Consider the following 19,472-nt stretch of genomic DNA (forward strand, 5'->3'; position numbering starts at 1 on the left):
ACTTCCAGATTGATAAAAACAGCCTTCCTCTGCAGTATCTGTTACCTTGTATAATCTATAGTACCTGTATCATTTTTAATTTTAATTACTTGCTGTTGTGATAGAAACAGAAAATGAGCTGTTTTGGTGCAATGTTATCGTTATTTCCACTTTTATACCACCCTTTTAGTTTTGGATATTGATTGTGCACCTTTATCTGAGCTTGCCACCAATGTCCCCAGCAGGCTGCACTATGTCCTGCGTGGTCCGTTTCTTTTAATGCACGGTCCCTTTACATTTCTGCACATGCGTGCTATTTCCAGTGTAAAAGCCGATGAGCGGCCTGCACGGGACCTTGCAGATTACTGTGTGGCCATGCATGTGTGCAGCTTAGAGGGAACATTGCGAGCCATGTATCTACCTATGTTGGGGTCAAAATCTCTAGCAATTATGCTGCAAATTGAATCAATTATTGTGAAGATACCTTATTTACATGTTGTGGTTATCTAAAATTGTCACTGTACTTTCTGTATAATTCTAAACCGAATGCTGTGACAATTTTTCTCACGAGGCAGAAGAAAAGCTGCCAATGGTTTCCATGGTGTTGCTACAAGTGTGTCTCTCAGTAAATTTACTTAGCATAAGTATCACAGGCTTGTCATCATCAATCAGTTCCAAGGGGAGGATATGTATCTTTCCTTTTAATTATTATCAGAGAGTGAAGTGCTGAAATAAATATCTACCTTAAGGAAATACAATCTCATTTAAACATTGGAAACCCTCATCGGGTCATTCAGTATCTGTGGCGGGAGTAGACAAGTTATTGTTTCTGGTGTGGAACCCTTTGTCAGAATTAGTGCTTCCAGCATTTTCTATTTATGTTTCAGATTTCCAGCGTCTGTAGCTTTTTGTTACTCTTTCAAACCTTTTTGTTTTGCCCAGTGCTAAAAGAGGACTCACTTACATTCCACTTTACTCCACAGACTTGAGCACTAATCAAGGCTTATATCTCAGTGTTGGACTGAGGGAGTGCTACATTGTCGGAGGTGCCGTCTTTCAGATGAGACGATAAACCGAGGCCCCACTTGCCCTCTGTCGTAGCCGTAAAAGATCTCATGGCACTATTTCAAAAAAGAGCAGAGGAGTTCTCCCCAGTATCCTGGCCAATATTTATTCCTCGATCAACATCACTAAAACAGTTTATCTGCGAATTGCTGTTTGTGGGTCCTCGGTGTGTGAAAATTGACTGCCTACAAAACAACCGAGCATACCTTTCAGAAGTATTGCATTGGCCTTGAAGCACTTTGGGATACGCTAAGGATGTGAAAGGCGCTATATAAATGCAGGCCTTTTCGATACTGGCTGGTTGGGGGAGTGGGCTCGTGTGTAGCAGATTTCTTTGTCTGCTTCCCTTTTCAGTTTTGATAATTGGCCTTGACAAGACCACTCTGTGAAAAATGACACGCAGGTAGGGATGCAACAGAGCACATTCCTGAGTTGCTTACTGCCTCTGCCCAGATCTGTCATATAACCAGCAGGCGAAGCTGGAAAGCCTCAGACTTCTTACAATTTTCCCATACGCAATTGATTCTCCAGGCAAATTGTTGACTGTGGTAAAGGGTTCAAACACCAGGGGGTGCAAGTTAAAATTTAGGAGGTTTGGGGACCGAAATAGCCCCCCCCCCCCCCCCCTCCCCACCGATAAGGCTTCTGGCTGCCTGAAAGCAGCAGTCATGGGGCAGCGCGGAATGGTCGCTGACTCTCCGCGGAGGGGCCTCCATTTTGTAAATTGCCCTACCTCAGGTTTCGAACGGTATCCAAGGCCACTCCGCCTGTTTTCCCGCTGCGGCGTGCACACGCTGACCCCTTACTGACCGGCGGGAACCCCCTCACGAAATTGTCCCTTGGGAAATAGGCCCTTTCCTGGTATTGCCCTGCAGGAGCAGCCCTGCCAGTGCCCCCAACAGCTTCTTGTGTTGGTGCACTCTCTGTAGTATGGCGGCCCGGCCGCCCTTAAAAAGGAGGGCACACTACCCCGGCTGCCTTGTTACTTTATTTTTGTCATCCGACTGCCAGCTTGGCCCGAATATTATGTCCCAGGTTTGGTCGCTGGCCCGGCCAAAATCCTCCCTAGTGGCCCAGTGGACCTAACTTAAAAATATGTATAGCTTGCAGCGGCTCTCCCCTTTAACTGAAGGGGAGAGATGCTGTGACGCGTCAGCGCAACGCTGATGACTGGTCAGGGAGGCGGGCCCGCTGCTAGGGCACTTTCGCCCCCTCAGCCGCCACCACTCCGCCCCGAGCCCAAAAAAATCAAAGTGCCGAATATCGACGCCATCTCCATCACATGGGGTGTGGGGGAGAAAATTTTTTAAAAACGGAGGATGCGCCCCATTTCGGGCGGAGGGCAATTGCTACCCCTCGGTATAAGGAGCGCATCAGTGGAACTTTTCAGCCAAACAATGATAAATTTGTGGAATAATTTACCAAAGAAGTCCATTAAAGTGGACAATATTAATGAATTCAAAAGGCGAGAGATGGATTTGTATAATATGGTGAGAGGGTTGCTGGGTTGAGTCAATCTGATGGTATTTTTCAGCCTAATGGCTGCTTCCCTTACCTGAAGATTTTGAATGTTTTTTCTAGGATGACAAAGAAAAAGAAAAGGAAAAAAAAAATGATGTTACAAATTTATCACCTTTGTCACGTATCTTACATTATTATATATAACTGTATCCTAACATGCTATACATGACTGTAATAAGGTATGGCCTGTAACCACCAGCATACCTTACCACCAGGGGTGCACTTGCAAGAGACAGGTATATAAGGACAGGTCTCAGGCAAGTGCAGCATTCCAGAGCTGTGAAATAAAGGTGCAGGTCCAGAGTGACCTTGACTTCACTACATGCCTCGTGTGAATCTGTACTGAGGGGACAGGACTTTACAGTGGCGACGAGTTACAGGATTACAGAATCCACAGAATGGCGAACAACGGATCAGATGAAAAGTACAATGCGGGAGACAATTGGGAGGACTTTATAGAAAGGCTCCAGCAAAGCTTTGTAACCAAAGACTGGTTAGGCGATGATAAGGCATACAAGAGAAGAGCCCATCTCTTGACCAGCTGTGGCTCGAAAACATACGCTTTAATGAAGGACCTGCTGGCACCCGAGAAACCAGCAAGCAAGTCATTTGAAGAATTGAGCACACTGGTAAGAGACCACCTGAAGCCAGCGAGCAGTCTACACATGGCCAGACACAGGTTCTACAATTACAGACACTGTGTGGGCCAGAGCATACCCGACTTCGTGGTGGAACTTCGGAGGTTGGTTAGTTTATGTGAGTTCTCCGACGAACTGAGGTGAGAAATGCTGAGAGACTTTTTCATTGAAGGAATAGGCCACGCAGGCATATTCTGAAAGCTCATAGAGACCAAGAACCTGACCTTAGAGGCAGCAGCACTGGTTGCACAGACATTCTTGGTAGGGGAAGAAGAAACAAAGTTGATTTACAATGCAGGTACGACAACTAACGAAATATCGGAACAAGAAGTTCACAGCACTAAACAAGCTGCTACCCCCACACACAGACAAAACCGGGAGAACAGGCTCTCGACAGCAGGCAGAAGCCATCAAGGGCCACAGGAACGGCTGTTCACACCTCATCAACCCACAATGCGAGCAATCAACTACAAACTGAGAGAAGCTCAAGAGAGATCAGCCAGATGCAGCTCATTCTTTGGGAACACTTTAAACAATAGAACAGGTCTGTGCTGGAGGTGTGGGGGTGGGCACTCGTCAAGGGGATGTCGATTTCAGCAGGCTGTTTAAGAAATTGTGAATATACAGGGCATTTGGCCTGTATGTGCAAAAAAATGGCAGCTCGGCTGGTATACGAATCGGATGGGTCGGAAAGCGGACCAGAAGATGGTGGGGACAGTACCCGGAACACCGATGTACAGCGGGTCAACACAATCAATGGCCGCTGCTCCTACAACAGGACGCCTCCTATAATGATGAGAGTCCTACTCAACGGGATATCTGTCAACATGGAGCTGGATACGGAGCGAGTCAATCTCTCATGGGCGTTCAACAATTTGAACAACTGTGGCCGCATAAAAGAGACAGACCGAAACTCACAAGGGTCGACACCACACTAAGGACCTATACCAGTCCTCGGCAGCGCCATGCTCTCTATCACACACAAAGGGACAGTGAACCGACTTCCCCTGTGGATTGTCCCCAGAGACCCCCCAGCACTGTTGGGGAGAAGCTGGCTGGCAAAACTAAACTGGAAATGGGATGATGTCCATGCCATGTCATTAGAGGAACGGACCTCCTGCTCAACAGTTATAAAGCGATTTGAACATCTCTTTCAGCCAGGTGTGGGCACTTTCAAAGGGGCCAAAGTCAAAATCTACATCACACAGGATGCTAGACCGGTCCATCACAATGCCAGAGCTGTACCCTATGTGATGAGGGAAAAGATTAAACACGAACGAGACAGGCTTCTGCGGGAAGTCATTATATCACCTGTGGAATTTAGCGACTGGGCAAGTCTCATCGTCCCTGTCATGAAGCCTGATGGATCCGTACGAATCTGTGGGGACTACAAATCTACCATAAACAGAGTCTCCCTGCAGGACCAGTACCCGCTGCCCAGAGCGGAGGACTTATTTGCCATATTGGCTGGAGGTAAACGTTTCTCAAAACTAGACCTCACATCTGCATATATGACGCAAGAATTGACCGAGGAATCCAAGCTACTAACACCATCAACACACATCGAGGCCTTTTCATGTACAATCGATGCCCATTCGGCATCAGGTCGGCAGCTGCCATATTCCAGCACAACATAGAGAGTCTGCTCAAGTCCATCCCGGGGACGGTTGTATTTCAAGACGACATACTTATCACGGGCAGGGACACCGACTCTCATCTCCGTAATTTGGAGGAAGTACTAAAGCGGTTGGATCGGGTAGGCCTACGAGTCAAGAAATCCAAGTGCCTGTTTCTCGCACCCGAGGTTGAATTTTTGGGCGGAAGGATTGCCGCTGATGGAATCCGCCCAACAGAGTCCAAAACAGAAGCAATTCGCCTGGCACCCAGGCCCCGGAATGTCTCAAAACTGCGCGCCTTTCTCGGGCTACTCAATTACTTTGGAAACTTTATGCAGAACTTAAGCACACTGCTAGAGCCTCTCCACGTGCTACTCAGGAAGGGGCGCGATTGGTTTTGGGGGAACGCCCAGGAACGCGCCTTCAATAAGGCACGCAACCTTCTGTGTTCCAACAGTGTTTTGACTTTTTTTGACCCAGGTAAAAAGCTAGTTCTCACATGCGATGTGTCAGCGTATGGGGTCAGGTGCGTTTTACAACATGACAATAGTGCGGGCAAATAGTACAACCCATAGCTTATGCCTCCAGGTCACTTTCGCGGGCAGAGCGCGGGTACGGAATGGTAGAGAAGGAGGCACTCGCGTGCGTGTACGTTGTCAAAAAGATGCACCAATACCTTTTCGGGGCCAAGTTCGCGTTAGAAACCGACCACAAGCCCCTCACGTCCCTCCTATCCAAGAGCAAGGCAATAAACGCCAACGCCTCGGCGCGAATTCAACGGTGGGCACTTATGCTGGCGTCCTACGACTACACAATAAGGCACAGACCAGGCACAGACAACTGTGCCGACGTACTCAGCGGGCTACCCCTGGCGACCACGGAAGGGTCTGATGAACAGGACTGTGAGATAGTCATGGCAATCATTGCCTTTGCGTCCACAGGTTCGCCCATGACGGCTCGCCAAATCAGAGCCTGGACGACCAGTGACCCCACGTTATCCTTAGTAAAAAGATGTGTCCTAACCGGTGACTGGGCAGAGGCTCGCGATGCCTGCCCCGAGGAATTAAAACCCTTTCACAGGCGCATGCATGAGCTATCACTACAAGCAGACTGCCTGATGTGGGGCAGCCGAGTAGTCATGCCTCTGCGAGGCAGAGAGGCATTTGTCCGGGAGCTCCACCGCGAGCACCCGGGGATCGCTCTCATGAAGGCCATAGCCAGATCCCACGTCTGGTGGCCTGGTATTGACGCGGACTTGGAGCTCTGCGTCCGAAGGTGCACCATTTGTGCCCAACTCAGCAATGCCCCCAGGGAGGCTCCACTGAGCCCCTGGCCCTGGCCTACCAAACCGTGGTCGCAGATGCACGTAGGCTATGCGAGTCCATTCATGGACAAAATGTTCCTCGTAGTTGTAGATGCATTTTCAAAGTGGATCGAATGCACCATTTTAAACTCGAGCATAACCTTCACCACTGTGGAGAGCCTCACAACCATGTTTGCAACGCACGGAATCCCTGACATATTGTTCACCAGCGCAGAATTCCAAGACTTTATAATTGACCACGGCATAAATCACGTCAAGACAGCACCGTTCAAGCCGGCCTCCAACGGCCAGGCAGAGAGATCAGTGCAAATCATTAAACAAGGCATGCTTAAAATCCAAGGTCCCACGCTGCAGGGTCGCCTGTAGCGACTGCTGCTGGCATACAGATCTTGTCCGCACTCACTGACTGGGATCCCCCCCGCGCAACTGTTGATGAAAAGGACTTTAAAAATAAGGCTCTCATTAATCCTCCCAGACATGCACAAAATCGTTGAGGCAAAGTGCCGTAAGCTGACTGAGTACCATGACAGAAATTCGAGGGGAAGATGGAATGAGATAGGGGACAAAGTGTTTGTACTAAATTATGGCAGGGGTCCCAAATGGCTTGCAGGGACAGTAACGGGCAAGGAAGGAAACAGGCTACTGGTAGTACAAATGGACAATGGCAAAACCTGCCGGAGGCATGTAGACCAAGTCAAAAGCAGATTTACCAACAACACTGCGGAACCAGAGGCAGACTACAATGTGGAACTCGCACCACACCTGGTGGACAGACAGAGGGAACAACCTGAGGAAAGGGCAATCCCTACAGACAGCCCAGGCGAGTCAACAACAATCACACCAATCGAAACAGACAGCCCAGGCGAGATACCAGCAACCACACCCAAAGAAAAACAGACACCAAGGCAAACAACTGAACCACAACTCAGACGCTCCACGTGAGAGCGTAGACCACCTGAGAGACTGAACCTATAAAGACAATAAGACCTTGGGGAAGGGTGATGTCATGTATCTTACATTATTATATATAACTGTATCCTAACATGCTATACATGACTGTAATAAGATATGACCTGTAACCACCAGCATACCTTACCACCGGGGGTGCACTTGCAAGAGACAGGTATATAAAGACAGGTCTCAGGCAAGTGCAGCATTCCAGAGCTGTGAAATAAAGGTGCAGGTCCAGAGTGACCTTGACTTCACTACATGCCTCGTGTGAATCTGTACTGAGGGGACAGGACTTTACAACCTTTATCTCACATGGAATCTCAGTTATAAATGGTTAAATAGAAATTTGATTTTTCTTGTAACAAGCCATAAGCATTGTTACCATGGCAATGAGACTCTTGGGAAAACAAATGCCCGTTTACATTTCATTTTTAATGATGCTTTATTTTGTGATAAAACTGGAGGGGGGGGGAGAGTAACAGGTGAAGTGCAGAATGGGCCCAATTTAAAGAAAATAAAATGTACTTTTAATTGGCGGCCTCTGCTTCGACTGCAGTGGCTGCTAAACAATCCTGAGCAGGGCAGGCCTGACGACTGCCCCGCTCACCACTCACCAATTTCTGTAAGGGGATCTAAAATAGGCGTTAGGCCCCTCACTTACAAAAATAATGACTGATCGCCTTGTTTTAGGCAGCCACCAGGGACGCCTGAATAGTGGTCCGACCCAATTCGGGGTCAGATGTTTTTCAGGCGTCCAGCGGGGGTGGGGTGCAAGATGTAAAACAGGCATGATGAAGTCCAACCCCAGCATTTCTTGTGATCCACTTGAGCATTTTACCTATTACTGAAGACAAACTAATGGATCTAAGTCCCTAGTTCTGTTTTGTCACCCTTTTTGAAAATTGGAACTACATGAGCATCTGAGGAAACAGTCCCGACCCTAACTTAGCGAGCTGTCAAAGGTACGGGCAAGGGGCTCGTACATCACCTGTTCCACCTCTTTAAGGACCTCGGGTGGATCTCATCTATTGCTGATAGGTGGACTTTATCTTCATGAGCAAAGACTGAAATAATCATTTAGTACCTCTGCTGTACCCTGGGAGCTCACTCGAGTTGCCTCAGATTGTGATCGGCCTCTTTAGAGAAATATTTTCTCTGTAAAATAAATAGGAAAAAGCATTTCAGGACATTCTATGGTTTTTAAGGAAAAGATTATCAACAATAATAATCTTTTTAGAGGTACTTTGGTAAATTAATCTTAATGTTTTATTTTTTCTGTGCTGCAAAGATGGCAAATATTAACTGTTCTCATTTAATGACTGTGTGGCTCACTCTCAAATTTTGTCGAATAACGCTCCTTGGGACATTTTGCTACGTTAAAGGCGCTATAAGACAACCCCAACCTCTGTCGTCGAGCTACAGTACGCGGACGACGCCTGCGTCTGCGCACATACAGAGGCTGAACTCCAGGACATAGTTGACGTATTTACTGAGGCATATGAAAGCATGTGCATTACGCTAAACATCCGTAAGACAAAAGTCCTCCACCAGCCTGTCCTCACCACACAGCGCTGCCCCCCAGTCACCAAGATCCACGGCACGGCCCTGGACACCGTGGACCACTTCCCATATCTCGGGAGCCTCCTATCAACAAGAGCAGGCATCGACGACGAGATCCAACACCGCCTCCAGTGCACCTGTGCAGCCTTCGGCTGCCTGAGGAAAAGAGTGTTTGATGACCAGGCTCCCAAAACTGCCACCAAGCTCATGGGCTACAGGGCTGTAGTAATACCTGCCCTCCTGTATGGCTCAGAGACATGGACCATGTACAGCAGACACCTCAAGTTGCTGGAGAAATATCACCAACGATGTCTCCACAAGATCCTACAAATCCCCTGGGAGGACAGGTGCACCAACATCAGCATTCTCGTCCAGGCTAACATCCCCAGCATTGAAGCGCTGGTCACACTCAATTAGCTCCGCTGGGCATGCCACATAGTTCGCATGCCAGACACGAGATTCCCAAAGCAAACGCTCTACTCGGAACTCCTTCACGGCAAATGAGCCAAAGATGGGCAGCGGAAACGCTACAAGGACACCCTCAAAGCCTCCCTGATAAAGTGCGACATCCCCACTGACACTTGGGAGTCCCTGGCCCAAGACCGCCCTAAGTGGAGGAAGTGAATTTGAGAGGGCGCTGAGCACCTCGAGTCTCAATGCCGAGAGCATGCAGAAATCAAGCGCAGACAGCAGAAAGAGCGTGCGGCAAACCAGTCCCACCCACCCCTTCCCTCAATGACTATCTGTGACAGAGTCTGTGGCTCTCGTATTGGACTGTTCAGCCACCAAAAAACTCACTTCAGGAGCGGAAGCAAATCTTCCTCGATTCCGAGGGACTGCCTATGATGATATGAATGTAAGATGTGTGCGATATAAACACAAGTTCTTTCTTTACGGGTTTTATATTTATCTGTTTTTTAGCTGTCGGGAAATTTGACAAATAATTTTATTTGTAGGATGAGGATATTAACTTCAATTATTTATTCCCTGTCTACGACTACCCTTCTGTGGCTGTATTCCAATGCACTAACAGGCAGTGATTTTGAATCTGAGGCTTGGGCCAGAGTCCATATCGTCTGCCAGATAATCAGAAGCCGTATCAATCAATACCATATGCTCAGAGAGGAACTTAATGAAGATAAAATGTGGACAAGTATGTGCAGAGTTACAAGGGGCTGGATTTTCAGCGTTGATGTTTTTGGGGTGGTAATGGCAGCAGGGCGGTAAAGTTTGCGTCTGGGAGCAGTTTATGCCTCAGTAAGTAGCATTGGCCAGCTGGGCCCTGAGTCAGGGCGTGCACAGCGCTAAGGGAGGCGTTGTACACCTTTCTTCTGGCGATAGCATGGGAAACTCCTGAATTAAAGAATCGAGCCAGGAGCGCTCCGAGAGAAGCCTGGGGGGGACAAAATAAAATTATAAAAGCAACTAAAACATTCCCAAAACTTTGTCCACAGCACCACAACACAAATCGCAAAAAAAATTAAAAGATAAAGCAATCACACTTACCTTCGGAGTCCATTACTTACCTCTCCGTTGCACCGCCTGATTTCCCAGATGTTCACTGCAAGGCGCGCTTTGGGGCATACGGGTCGGACTAGAGTCAAAACTCGCGTCAGTGTCGTAATCAGGGGCGTTGCACACCGGTGCAGCTCTTCCCGGTGGTGCTGCTCTGTGCCACTGCAAAACTGGACCCGAGGATTACTGCGGGGAGCTGGAGGCTGATCGCCTGCCCAGAACACATCATTGCCCCCATTGCCGCCACTCCGGGTCAAAAACAGAGTGGACTGGAGCCAAAAATACACCCCAACTCCTTTAATTTTCTCTGTAACCTTATCAGTCCCGATTTAATAACGAGGCCGTGTTACTTGCATGTGGTGCCTCAGTTTAAGGGGTCCCATGCTGAATTTCATGCCTTCGGGCACGGCTCCATCCACACAGCATGTCGTACCCACTAAAAGTGGCCACAGAGAATTCGTGGGACCTGTTTAAGCAGATCTTAAAGGCAGGTGGAGGATTCTGTTCCAGGTAAGTTTTCTGTATTTTTACTTCACTCTTGCAGCATTTTGCTGCATGCATTAGTTGGCTTTGCTGGGCAGTTCTCCGTTTTTATTTTCCTGCCAATACAGGAAGGCCATCCCTTTAGGAATTCTGAAGGTGTTGCAAAATTGATAGGAGGAAGTGGAGTTCATGAATGCCCAATAGATGCAGGTGCAATGACCCGGAGGCATTTTGACCATGCTCAGGATGACCTCGGGATCTGGTTTAATAGACCCCCTCCCACACTGAACCTGGACAGGTCAAAGGGAATGTATCAGAGGTGCTTTCACTTCACAAGAAAGATTGATGCAAGGTTGTGCCATCTGCTGCAAAATGGCCTGTAGACAGCATCTGAACTAGGAACCAATCCTTCGATTCAAATAAAATTAATCATAGATTGAAACTTTCATGCTACCAAATCTCTCCAAGTCACCCCAACAGACAACTGCCACATTCTTCTTCTTAGGCATTCCCTCGGATCGATGATGACTTGCGTCCACGCCAAAAAAGGATGAGTTCACAGGTGTTTCAATAAAGGACCTAATATTCCAGGTCCCGAACTGCATATTGAAGGGTGGAAGATGCCTGTGCGTGGATTTTTTAAACGTGTGGTGACCGTTGTACACCAGCCACCACACAGACTTGACAGAGCTAGGTCTTGGTCCAGTGGCAAGGAATAACCAAGATGACTGGAGACCTGCTCTGTTGCACGGACGTAGTGCGCACGCATGTTGGTGTGAGCTGGCCCGTGCTGCCCCTGGATCCACGCCTCTCAAGGGCCCTGATCACATTGCTCTGCAGTCTCTCGCCGCTCCTTTGCCCCAACCTCACCGCTCCTGCTGTACCTGCCCACGCTCCAATCACTGACCTGGGTTATGATGACGTCCAATCCAGACATCCTCTTCACAGCCGTCGCCCTCCCACACTGGCTCGCGCTGTACCTCTCCGCTCCTTTTATGGCCCCGACCTGCCGCAGATTGTTCCTCGCAGGCGGCCCCGACCTGCAAACTGCCACATTAAACAGTCTGCCGCACACACAAATATCAACCAGTAGCAGGTGCAGTGTTTTCAAGGGAGAAAACCTTCATTGTTTTTCCCATGAAATACAGGCATCATAGAACAGTACAGCACAGAAGGAGGCCATTTGGCACATCGAGTCTGCGCTGGCTCTTTCAAAGAGCAGTCCAGTTAGTCCCCTCCCCTGCTCTTTCCCCACATCCCTGCAATTTTTTCTCCATGAAATATTTATCCAAATCAATTCTCAGGGCTACCACTGAATCTGTATCCACCACCCTTTCAGGCAGTGCATTCTAAATCTTAACCACTTGCTGGGAGAGAGAGTGTGAGGCGGGGCTCGGTAACGTATTCACCCAGAGCCAGGCGCAGAGCACTGAGCCAGTCAAAGGGTCACCAAATATATCCATACTATCAGCTTGAGGGCAAAACAAAACTGTTTGTCACACATTCTTTTTTTTTTAAAGCCTGTAAACCGCAGTGTCCAAAGTTTCGGAGATTTTTAACATGTAAGTCCACAATCTGGAGCCTCGAGTGATCTCATCCGCTTTCGCCATTGCTCAGTGCCCAGAATTTACCCCGAAAAGGCCACACCTATTGCGGCGTTTCCCTTCCCGCTTGCAGTGCTGTAAACTGAAGGCTGCCCCACCTCCTTGCACCATTGCTCACTCTGCTCTTCTCAGTCACATCTCTCCTCCCCGTGAGACTGAAAAATAAAGCTGGCCCCCAATGAGAAATGTTTCTAAATGAGTCGCCCTTCGCTGTACTACCAAACAGCTAACCTTCTCCTCTCCTCCCACAGACACCAATGAGGTGATTGGTAGGAACCCAGGCCCACTGCCTATCCTCACTGGTCATTATCACAGGCTGCAACTTGTCAAAGATTTTCTCCAGTGAATAATTGGTCAATGCTTTGCAGGCTCCCGGAATGTCTCTGCGGACCCCAGTTTAAGAATCACTGGACTAGAGTGCAATTGGAGATTGATCATCGTGTTTTCCACCACCCGATCTCGTTCAACCACAGCAAGCAGTGTCACTACTCCAAGGCCAAATCATAGAATTGTTACAGCAGAGTAGGTGGCCATTTGGCCCATTGAGCCCAACCCGGCTCTCTGCAAGAGCACTTCAGCTAGTCCCAATCCTCCACCCTTTCCCCGTAGCCCTGCAATTTTTTTTCTTTCAGGTACTTATCCAATTCCCTTTTGAAAGCCACAATTGAATCTGCCTCCACACCCTTTCAGGCAGTGCATTCCAGGTCATAACCACTCGCTGCCACTCCACCTCCTTCCTTTCCTTCCCTATCTTTCCTGAACACCTTGTATCCAGGAATATTTAGTACTCAATCCTACCCTTTTTTGAGCCAGGTGTCTGTCATCGCCACAACATCATATTTCCAAGTGGCTATTTGTGCCTGCATCAGCTGGATAGAGTCTGCATTGGTATCAGGGTTCCTCTCCTACCCAACCTCCCGAGGCTTCTTCATAACAACTCCATCTTCTTCATGAACAGAAAGAGTTTGCACTTAACTATTGTTCAGGTGGTTTCTGATCATAGAAACATCATTCTGCACATCAGTGGCTGTTATTCAGGAAGCAGCCCTGGTGCCTCCTCTCTACGGTTCCCCATTATTTCTAGGGGAAGAAACGTTGGGTGGCTGGCCCTTAGAAGAGCAGGTCTCTCATCTGCATTCATGACCACACCTGTTGTGTATATATAACATAAGTATATACCCTGTACAGTCAATGTACAGTTACATAAAACTACTGGATATATCCTCACACTATGTCTGTACCACCAGAGGGTGCAACTGGTGGAGACCTAGGGGTCACCTGTACATGACAGGTAACCAGGTATAAAAGGGAGCTCACCATGCTGTACCCTCACTCTGGAGCTGCAATAAATGGACTAAGGTCACAACAGTTCAAGTACAATACCTTACCTCGTGGAGTCATTACTAGAGTGCTTACAGATACAACAACACCGAGAGAACCCTCACAGCAGAGCAGCGCCTCAGTTGGGATGTCACGAGCATCTGTTTGCTGACTCTCTTGCGCCAATTCCAGTGTCAAGAAAATGGTGTCCTGAATCTCAGACACAGTGAAAGTTTGCCCCACAAGGACAACGGCTGTGCGCGGTGCTTCAAATTATACCTCCCAGAAGTTCCTAACTTAGGTTTGTGCCGCAGTTGATGGGCCCCACCAGGAATGTGTGCAAAGGTGAGGCATGTGCTCACCTTTGCCTTGCTTCAAATACCAACACACTTCTTCCTCATCCACAGTCAGAGGCGAGGGACCTGTGTGACTGCATTGGCTCAGTCAGCAACATCCTTCCATACAGCTGGTTACAGTGCTTTTACTCAATTTGGTCAATCACGTGCAGCAGAACTTCCAAAACTTTAGCATCAACGGGAGTCTGTTTTCTACGTGCCCCTACCTACTGTTCCACAGTGGAAAATAAGCTCACTATCCTGCAACACCACAATTTCCTCTTTAAAAGCTGCTGCTTTGCTGCATTCTGAGCGCTCCAACCAAGCGTGCTACAGGCCAAGCTTTTTCTGTGTCAGTCCATTTAAATTAGTGGGGTGTGTGGGGTGGAGGTGGGGGGAGACTCCCATTGCAAAAATTCAGCATGCTTCCCCACCCCCTCAGAGATACCAGCCCAGGTGCCATGAGTCAGCACAATGCCATATTTGCCTGTCTCGCTAGATTGGGATCCTCATCTTCAACTGTTTAAAAGGAAGTTGGGCCAAATGTTCCAGCAAAGCTTTTAGGGAAATCTGCTACAAGACCACAATCACCTTTTGAAATACACCTTTTCCATTGTAAAACAGAATTCGAGTTGTTCATGACCTACTTATGCACTGCTTTAGTATGGTGGACTGGGCAATGATTATATAAAGGATTAAAAGCTCGGGCAATATTGGAGAATGGTGCTGAAGAACTCTACGAAACATAATTCACGCTTATTTTGAACTGGAAAGTGAAGGATGTTAGTCATACTTCTGTGCCCATTATTATAGGAATTATAGAATAACAGCAAATTATAGGAATATTTTTCCAAATGAAAGATTATATTTAATGAGATCTTTGCAGAGAATGTTGCTGATACAGGTAATAGCGTAGCAGAGTCCGAGACTATAAGTGCAGTGTAAGTAGGAGGTAGACTTGAACACTCTATCCACAACACTTTTTGATCTTACGATATTATTCATGTATTGGGAATCTGTAAATGGTAATGCAGGCAGTTTAAAATAATGTGCTGGAACAAAAACATCAGAAATATTTTTTGCAGGTAATTCTTTCCTTTAGTAAAAACAGAAATGCTGGAAACAGACAACAGGTCCATCAGCATCAAAAAAAGAGAAGACAGGTTAATATTTTGAATGTAGATATGAAGGTAGGAACAGAATACTGGAAGGTAAATAAGCCCCTTTATAGGACTAAACAAAACAAAAGAAGAAGAACTGGTACAAATCAAGAGTCAATGTATATGCTAACCATCAGTTTTTTAAGCTGAAATTCAGAATTTCAACTCATGGAACTGAAGATTGTTTGAACCATTTGTTTCTCCTACTGAAGGTTGTACATAAAAATCTTAAGATGAGTTGATGGTTTCTTAGAGTCACAGTTGCAGATAAATGTATTTAGTGTTTGGCCCCAAAGAAATCAGACATGACAAATATGCTGCTAAAATGCAGCTTTAGTGTTCCTCAAAGATGCTCGCTGTCACATGCTCAGCTGTTGTCTTATGCGATGTTTTTTTTTAAGACAAATTAAAGCTATTGTTTGAGATAAGGAGGTTACCCAGTGTAATTATTTTAACTGGCTTTACTTGAACAGTGTGTGGTGCGGACCACTGGCTTGTTTGTGTATGAGTCGCAATGCCCAGTTATGTTCTTTAACTTAGAAAGCTGCTTTTAGTTTGCTAACATACACGTGACTGAATCAGTTTCAGTCTTAACTGTACCAGGAAGCTGGGGTGATAATGTTAGTTTAATGAAGATGCTGCAATACTAGTTGATCCATTAAGGCCAGCAAAAACTGGTTGATTGCATGCCTTTAAAGGTTGGCGGAATAAAGTGAGTATTGATGAACTCTTATTTTCACTTGATGAGCTCGGTTTTTCACCTAGTGGCCTTTCAGCAGCAGATATTTAATCACAATGCAAATCATCATCATAGGCAGTCCCCCGGAATCGAAGAAGACTTGCTTCCGCTCTTAATATGTGTTCAAAGCAAAGGAGAGAGGATGACTGCTGCGGAAAAAGGAAGAATTCACAGTGTTGTAGCAGAGGGTACTGTTCTGACACGGGGGGTGGGGGCGAGTCAAAGTGTATCTAGAGAAAATAGGAGCTAAACTCTGCCACCTGAGCTGGTAGTGGATGATGCTAAGACCGGCTACAAAAAGGAAGAGAGTTCTGTTCTCCAGCACAAATGTGCTCACAATATAAAAAATTACATTTTGCTCTGCCAGAGATATATCAAGCTTGCACTCGAACAGTTGCAGTTCATGTGGCGGAACAAAGGGATTTGGGTGCCGAGGTACACAGATCATTAAAAGCCAGTGCACAGGTACAAAAAGCAATCTAAAAGGCTAATGGAATGTTGGCTTTTATCGCAAGGGGACTGGAATTCAAATGTCAAGAAGTAATGTTGCAGTTGTGCTGGGTGTCGATTACGTCATGAATCCGATTCTCGCAGGTGTTCATCAGTCTCAGTTTTGGTTTTACTGCAGTGGGTTTATTTAAATGAAATTCCATTACGAGGTGGAAAATGCATCCCTGATTCATGTCACTGTGACACACCAGGGATTCTTTAAAGTAAGTCGATGATGGATACTTCCAAGCTCTGCCAGTTCAGTTGGGTGGACAGCTGTGGCCTGTATTTAGCGCAGGACATACTGAGAGGTAAACTAGAGGAAATGGGTTCGGTCACAAGAGGGACAGGGTGGGATGCACCAAAAGAAAAAAAAGAAAGACTTGGATTTATATAGCATCTTTCATGACTGAGAATTAAAGGGGCCATGCACACTGAAGCAATACAAAATAAAATGAAGTGAATCAATACATTTTTCATCCCTTTCTGCCTTTTAAGGAATATTCCATGTTTAAAAAAAGTTCCAAATGTGAATATTCAGCTGTTAAACCACAACAAATGGGTAAACTGCCTCAGCACTTACACAAAAGGCTCAGCAAGCCTGGGAAGGGACACCGAGAGTGTCACAAGCAGCACTCCAGCTTTGTACAGGGGGCCAACACTGCAAGAGCCACAGGGGCCAGGAGGCCATCCAGAAAAAACAATGTGGGAGTACATCACTAAGGCTGTCACTGTCAGCAGTGTTGCCCACCACCTGGCTCCAGCGCTCAAAGAAGCTTCATGACCTCATACCACTGGTCAAGATCAGCAAATGCATCATCAAAAGTCGTCTCCTACCAACTGCACCACTAGCCTCACACACTGCTCAATGCACAACCCCCAATCACTCAGCAACCAATAATCTGCACCAAGGACGAGGCACATCTCACCCCCTTGGAGGAGACGCAACAGGACATTCTTGGCAGTGGCATGGTTGAGCACTTGGCCAGCGGCGGGGTTGAAAGATGCGGGTATTCTCGTACATTATCCCCATTCTGGCATGCACCTCTTGCTTTTCCACCCTCCCGTCAGCACAACTCCATCCTTGTGTCTTCCTCATTTCACACACCCAGGAAATGCAGCCTGCCCAGCCAGTGGGCCAACAAGAAGAGGCAGCCTGCCCAGCCAGTAGGACCGCAGGTGGATGATTTCATCCCGGCTACAAAGAGGCTGTCTGGAATGCATCTTTCAGTCTGATTCTTCCTCTTCTGCGTCTTCCTCTTCCCTCTGCAAGCAGATGCTGTAAGTGTGAATGACAGCATAAAATGCAGGAAATACTCCGTTGGTCAGGCAGCATGTCAACCTGAGACGTGAACTGTGTTTTTCTCTCCATGGATGTTGTGTGATCTGCTATTCGCAGCATGTTCTGTCTTCTCAAGGGCCTTCTTTTACCATCCGAGCCCTTGCAAACTTCCAGCCACACTCACTACATACTTAAAAAGCTTTTTACATCTATTGCAGCAAGCCACCACTTCAATAAAATTTAAAAAAAACAGTCCAAACCCTTAAATTCAAACTTACCTGAATGATGTGTGTGTCCCTTTAAGAGCTGCAGATATCGCCACTATAAGCCTGCTTGCACTCCAGGTTAACTTGGCATGCTTAGATCTCAGCGCTGAATTCAGTGCTAGGGTCGAAGTTCACACTGATGACGTTAAGTCAGTGTCACATGCCGATTGACGTCATCATGCCGGCAGTTACTGGCTTCACAAAGGGGGAGAGGAATATGGCCGCCGCCGCAGGAACCGCCACCAGCTGGCGGAAGAGCAGCAGCCACCATTTTATCGCCATTTCATGATGCTTAGGAGTGTCGGTAAGTAGATGAATTTCTAGCCCTACATCTATCTTAATCACAACCATGGAGTACTTGGTGCTGAGTCTGAGTGAAAAACAAAAAGAAAAAAATCTTCCAGCATTGATATCCCCTTTCTCAATGAACAAAAAATGTAGCTTTTTAAAAATTGAGTATAGTTTATAAGAAATAGGAACAGGAGTAGGCTCTACGGCCCCTCGAGCCTGCTCCTCAATTCAATAAGATTATGGCTGATCTGATCATAGACTCAACTCCACTTCCCCGCCCAACCCCTTATCCCCTTATTGTTTAAGAAACTATTTCTGTCTTAAATTTATTCAATGTCCCAGCTTCCACAGCTCTCTGAGGCAGCGAATTCCACAGCTTGACTGAATTTTGCTTATCCAAATGTCTTGCTACTGCTTCTTTAATAATGGACTCCAACATTTTCCCAACCACAGATGTTAGGCTACAGTTTCCTGCTTTTTGTCTGCCTCCTTTTTTAAATAGGGACATTACATTTGCAGTTTTCCAATCTGCTGGGACCTCCCCAGAACCCAGGGAATTTTGGTAAATTACAACCAATGCCTCCACAATCCCTGCCACTACTTCTCTTGAGACCCTAGGATGCAAGCCATCCGGTCTAGGGGATTTATCTGCCTTTAGTCCCATTATCTTACTGAGTGCCACCTCCTTAGTGATTGTGATTGTGTTAAGTTCCTCCCCCGCCCCTTAGCCCCTGGACTATCCACTGTCGGAATATTGTTAGTGCCCTCTACCGTAAAGACTGATACAAAATATTTGTTCATTAGACATTCAGAATTTGACTGAAGATATATGGTTTCTCATTTTGTTTGGGGTGGGGTGAATAAAAATTAACTTTAAAGATGGATTTACCAATTTTGCATGTCTGGTAGCGAACCTCATCTGGCAGGAATGCATAGCAAAAAAAAATTAGACGCACACTGGACTTAACTTTGTCCATTCACTGCAAATATGGTAGAAGAATCAGTTTTTTTTTAACCATTTTCTTTTTGCAGGTGCTGTATAAAGTGTTCAATTCTTTCGCGGGAATTGGCGCAGAAAATATACGGGCTTTGGATTGTGTCAAGGGCGTAGGTAAGAAAATTCAGTAAAACCCAATGTACTATCTGAATGAAACGGCTGTCTATGTTTGAGATGTTGGTTCACACCTGCGATCACTCCCATTGCCAAGTTTTGAATTTATTCTGTGAAGGCACGGAACTGAAGGCACTTACCTCCCTATTAGATCTAAGGGAGAGTCATCATTTGGTCATTATTTGTACTTCTTAACAGCCAGTTCCCAGACCTGGGAACAAGT

The 19,472-nt window shown here is 46.7% G+C and overlaps 1 protein-coding gene across 1 annotated transcript in view; it reads left to right on the forward strand.

Moving 5' to 3' along the window:
* The window catches only part of slc9a5 (solute carrier family 9 member A5), a 291,075-nt gene that overhangs the window by 182,683 nt on the left and 88,920 nt on the right, over window positions 1–19,472 (forward strand). Inside the window, exon 4 of the mRNA XM_070896905.1 lies at window positions 19,171–19,249. Coding sequence (XP_070753006.1) covers window positions 19,171–19,249 — 79 coding nt within the window. The remainder of the gene's footprint in view (window positions 1–19,170; window positions 19,250–19,472) is intronic.

The sequence above is a fragment of the Pristiophorus japonicus genome, chromosome 13, assembly GCF_044704955.1.
Source record: "Pristiophorus japonicus isolate sPriJap1 chromosome 13, sPriJap1.hap1, whole genome shotgun sequence".
Classification (NCBI taxonomy): domain Eukaryota; kingdom Metazoa; phylum Chordata; class Chondrichthyes; family Pristiophoridae; genus Pristiophorus; species Pristiophorus japonicus.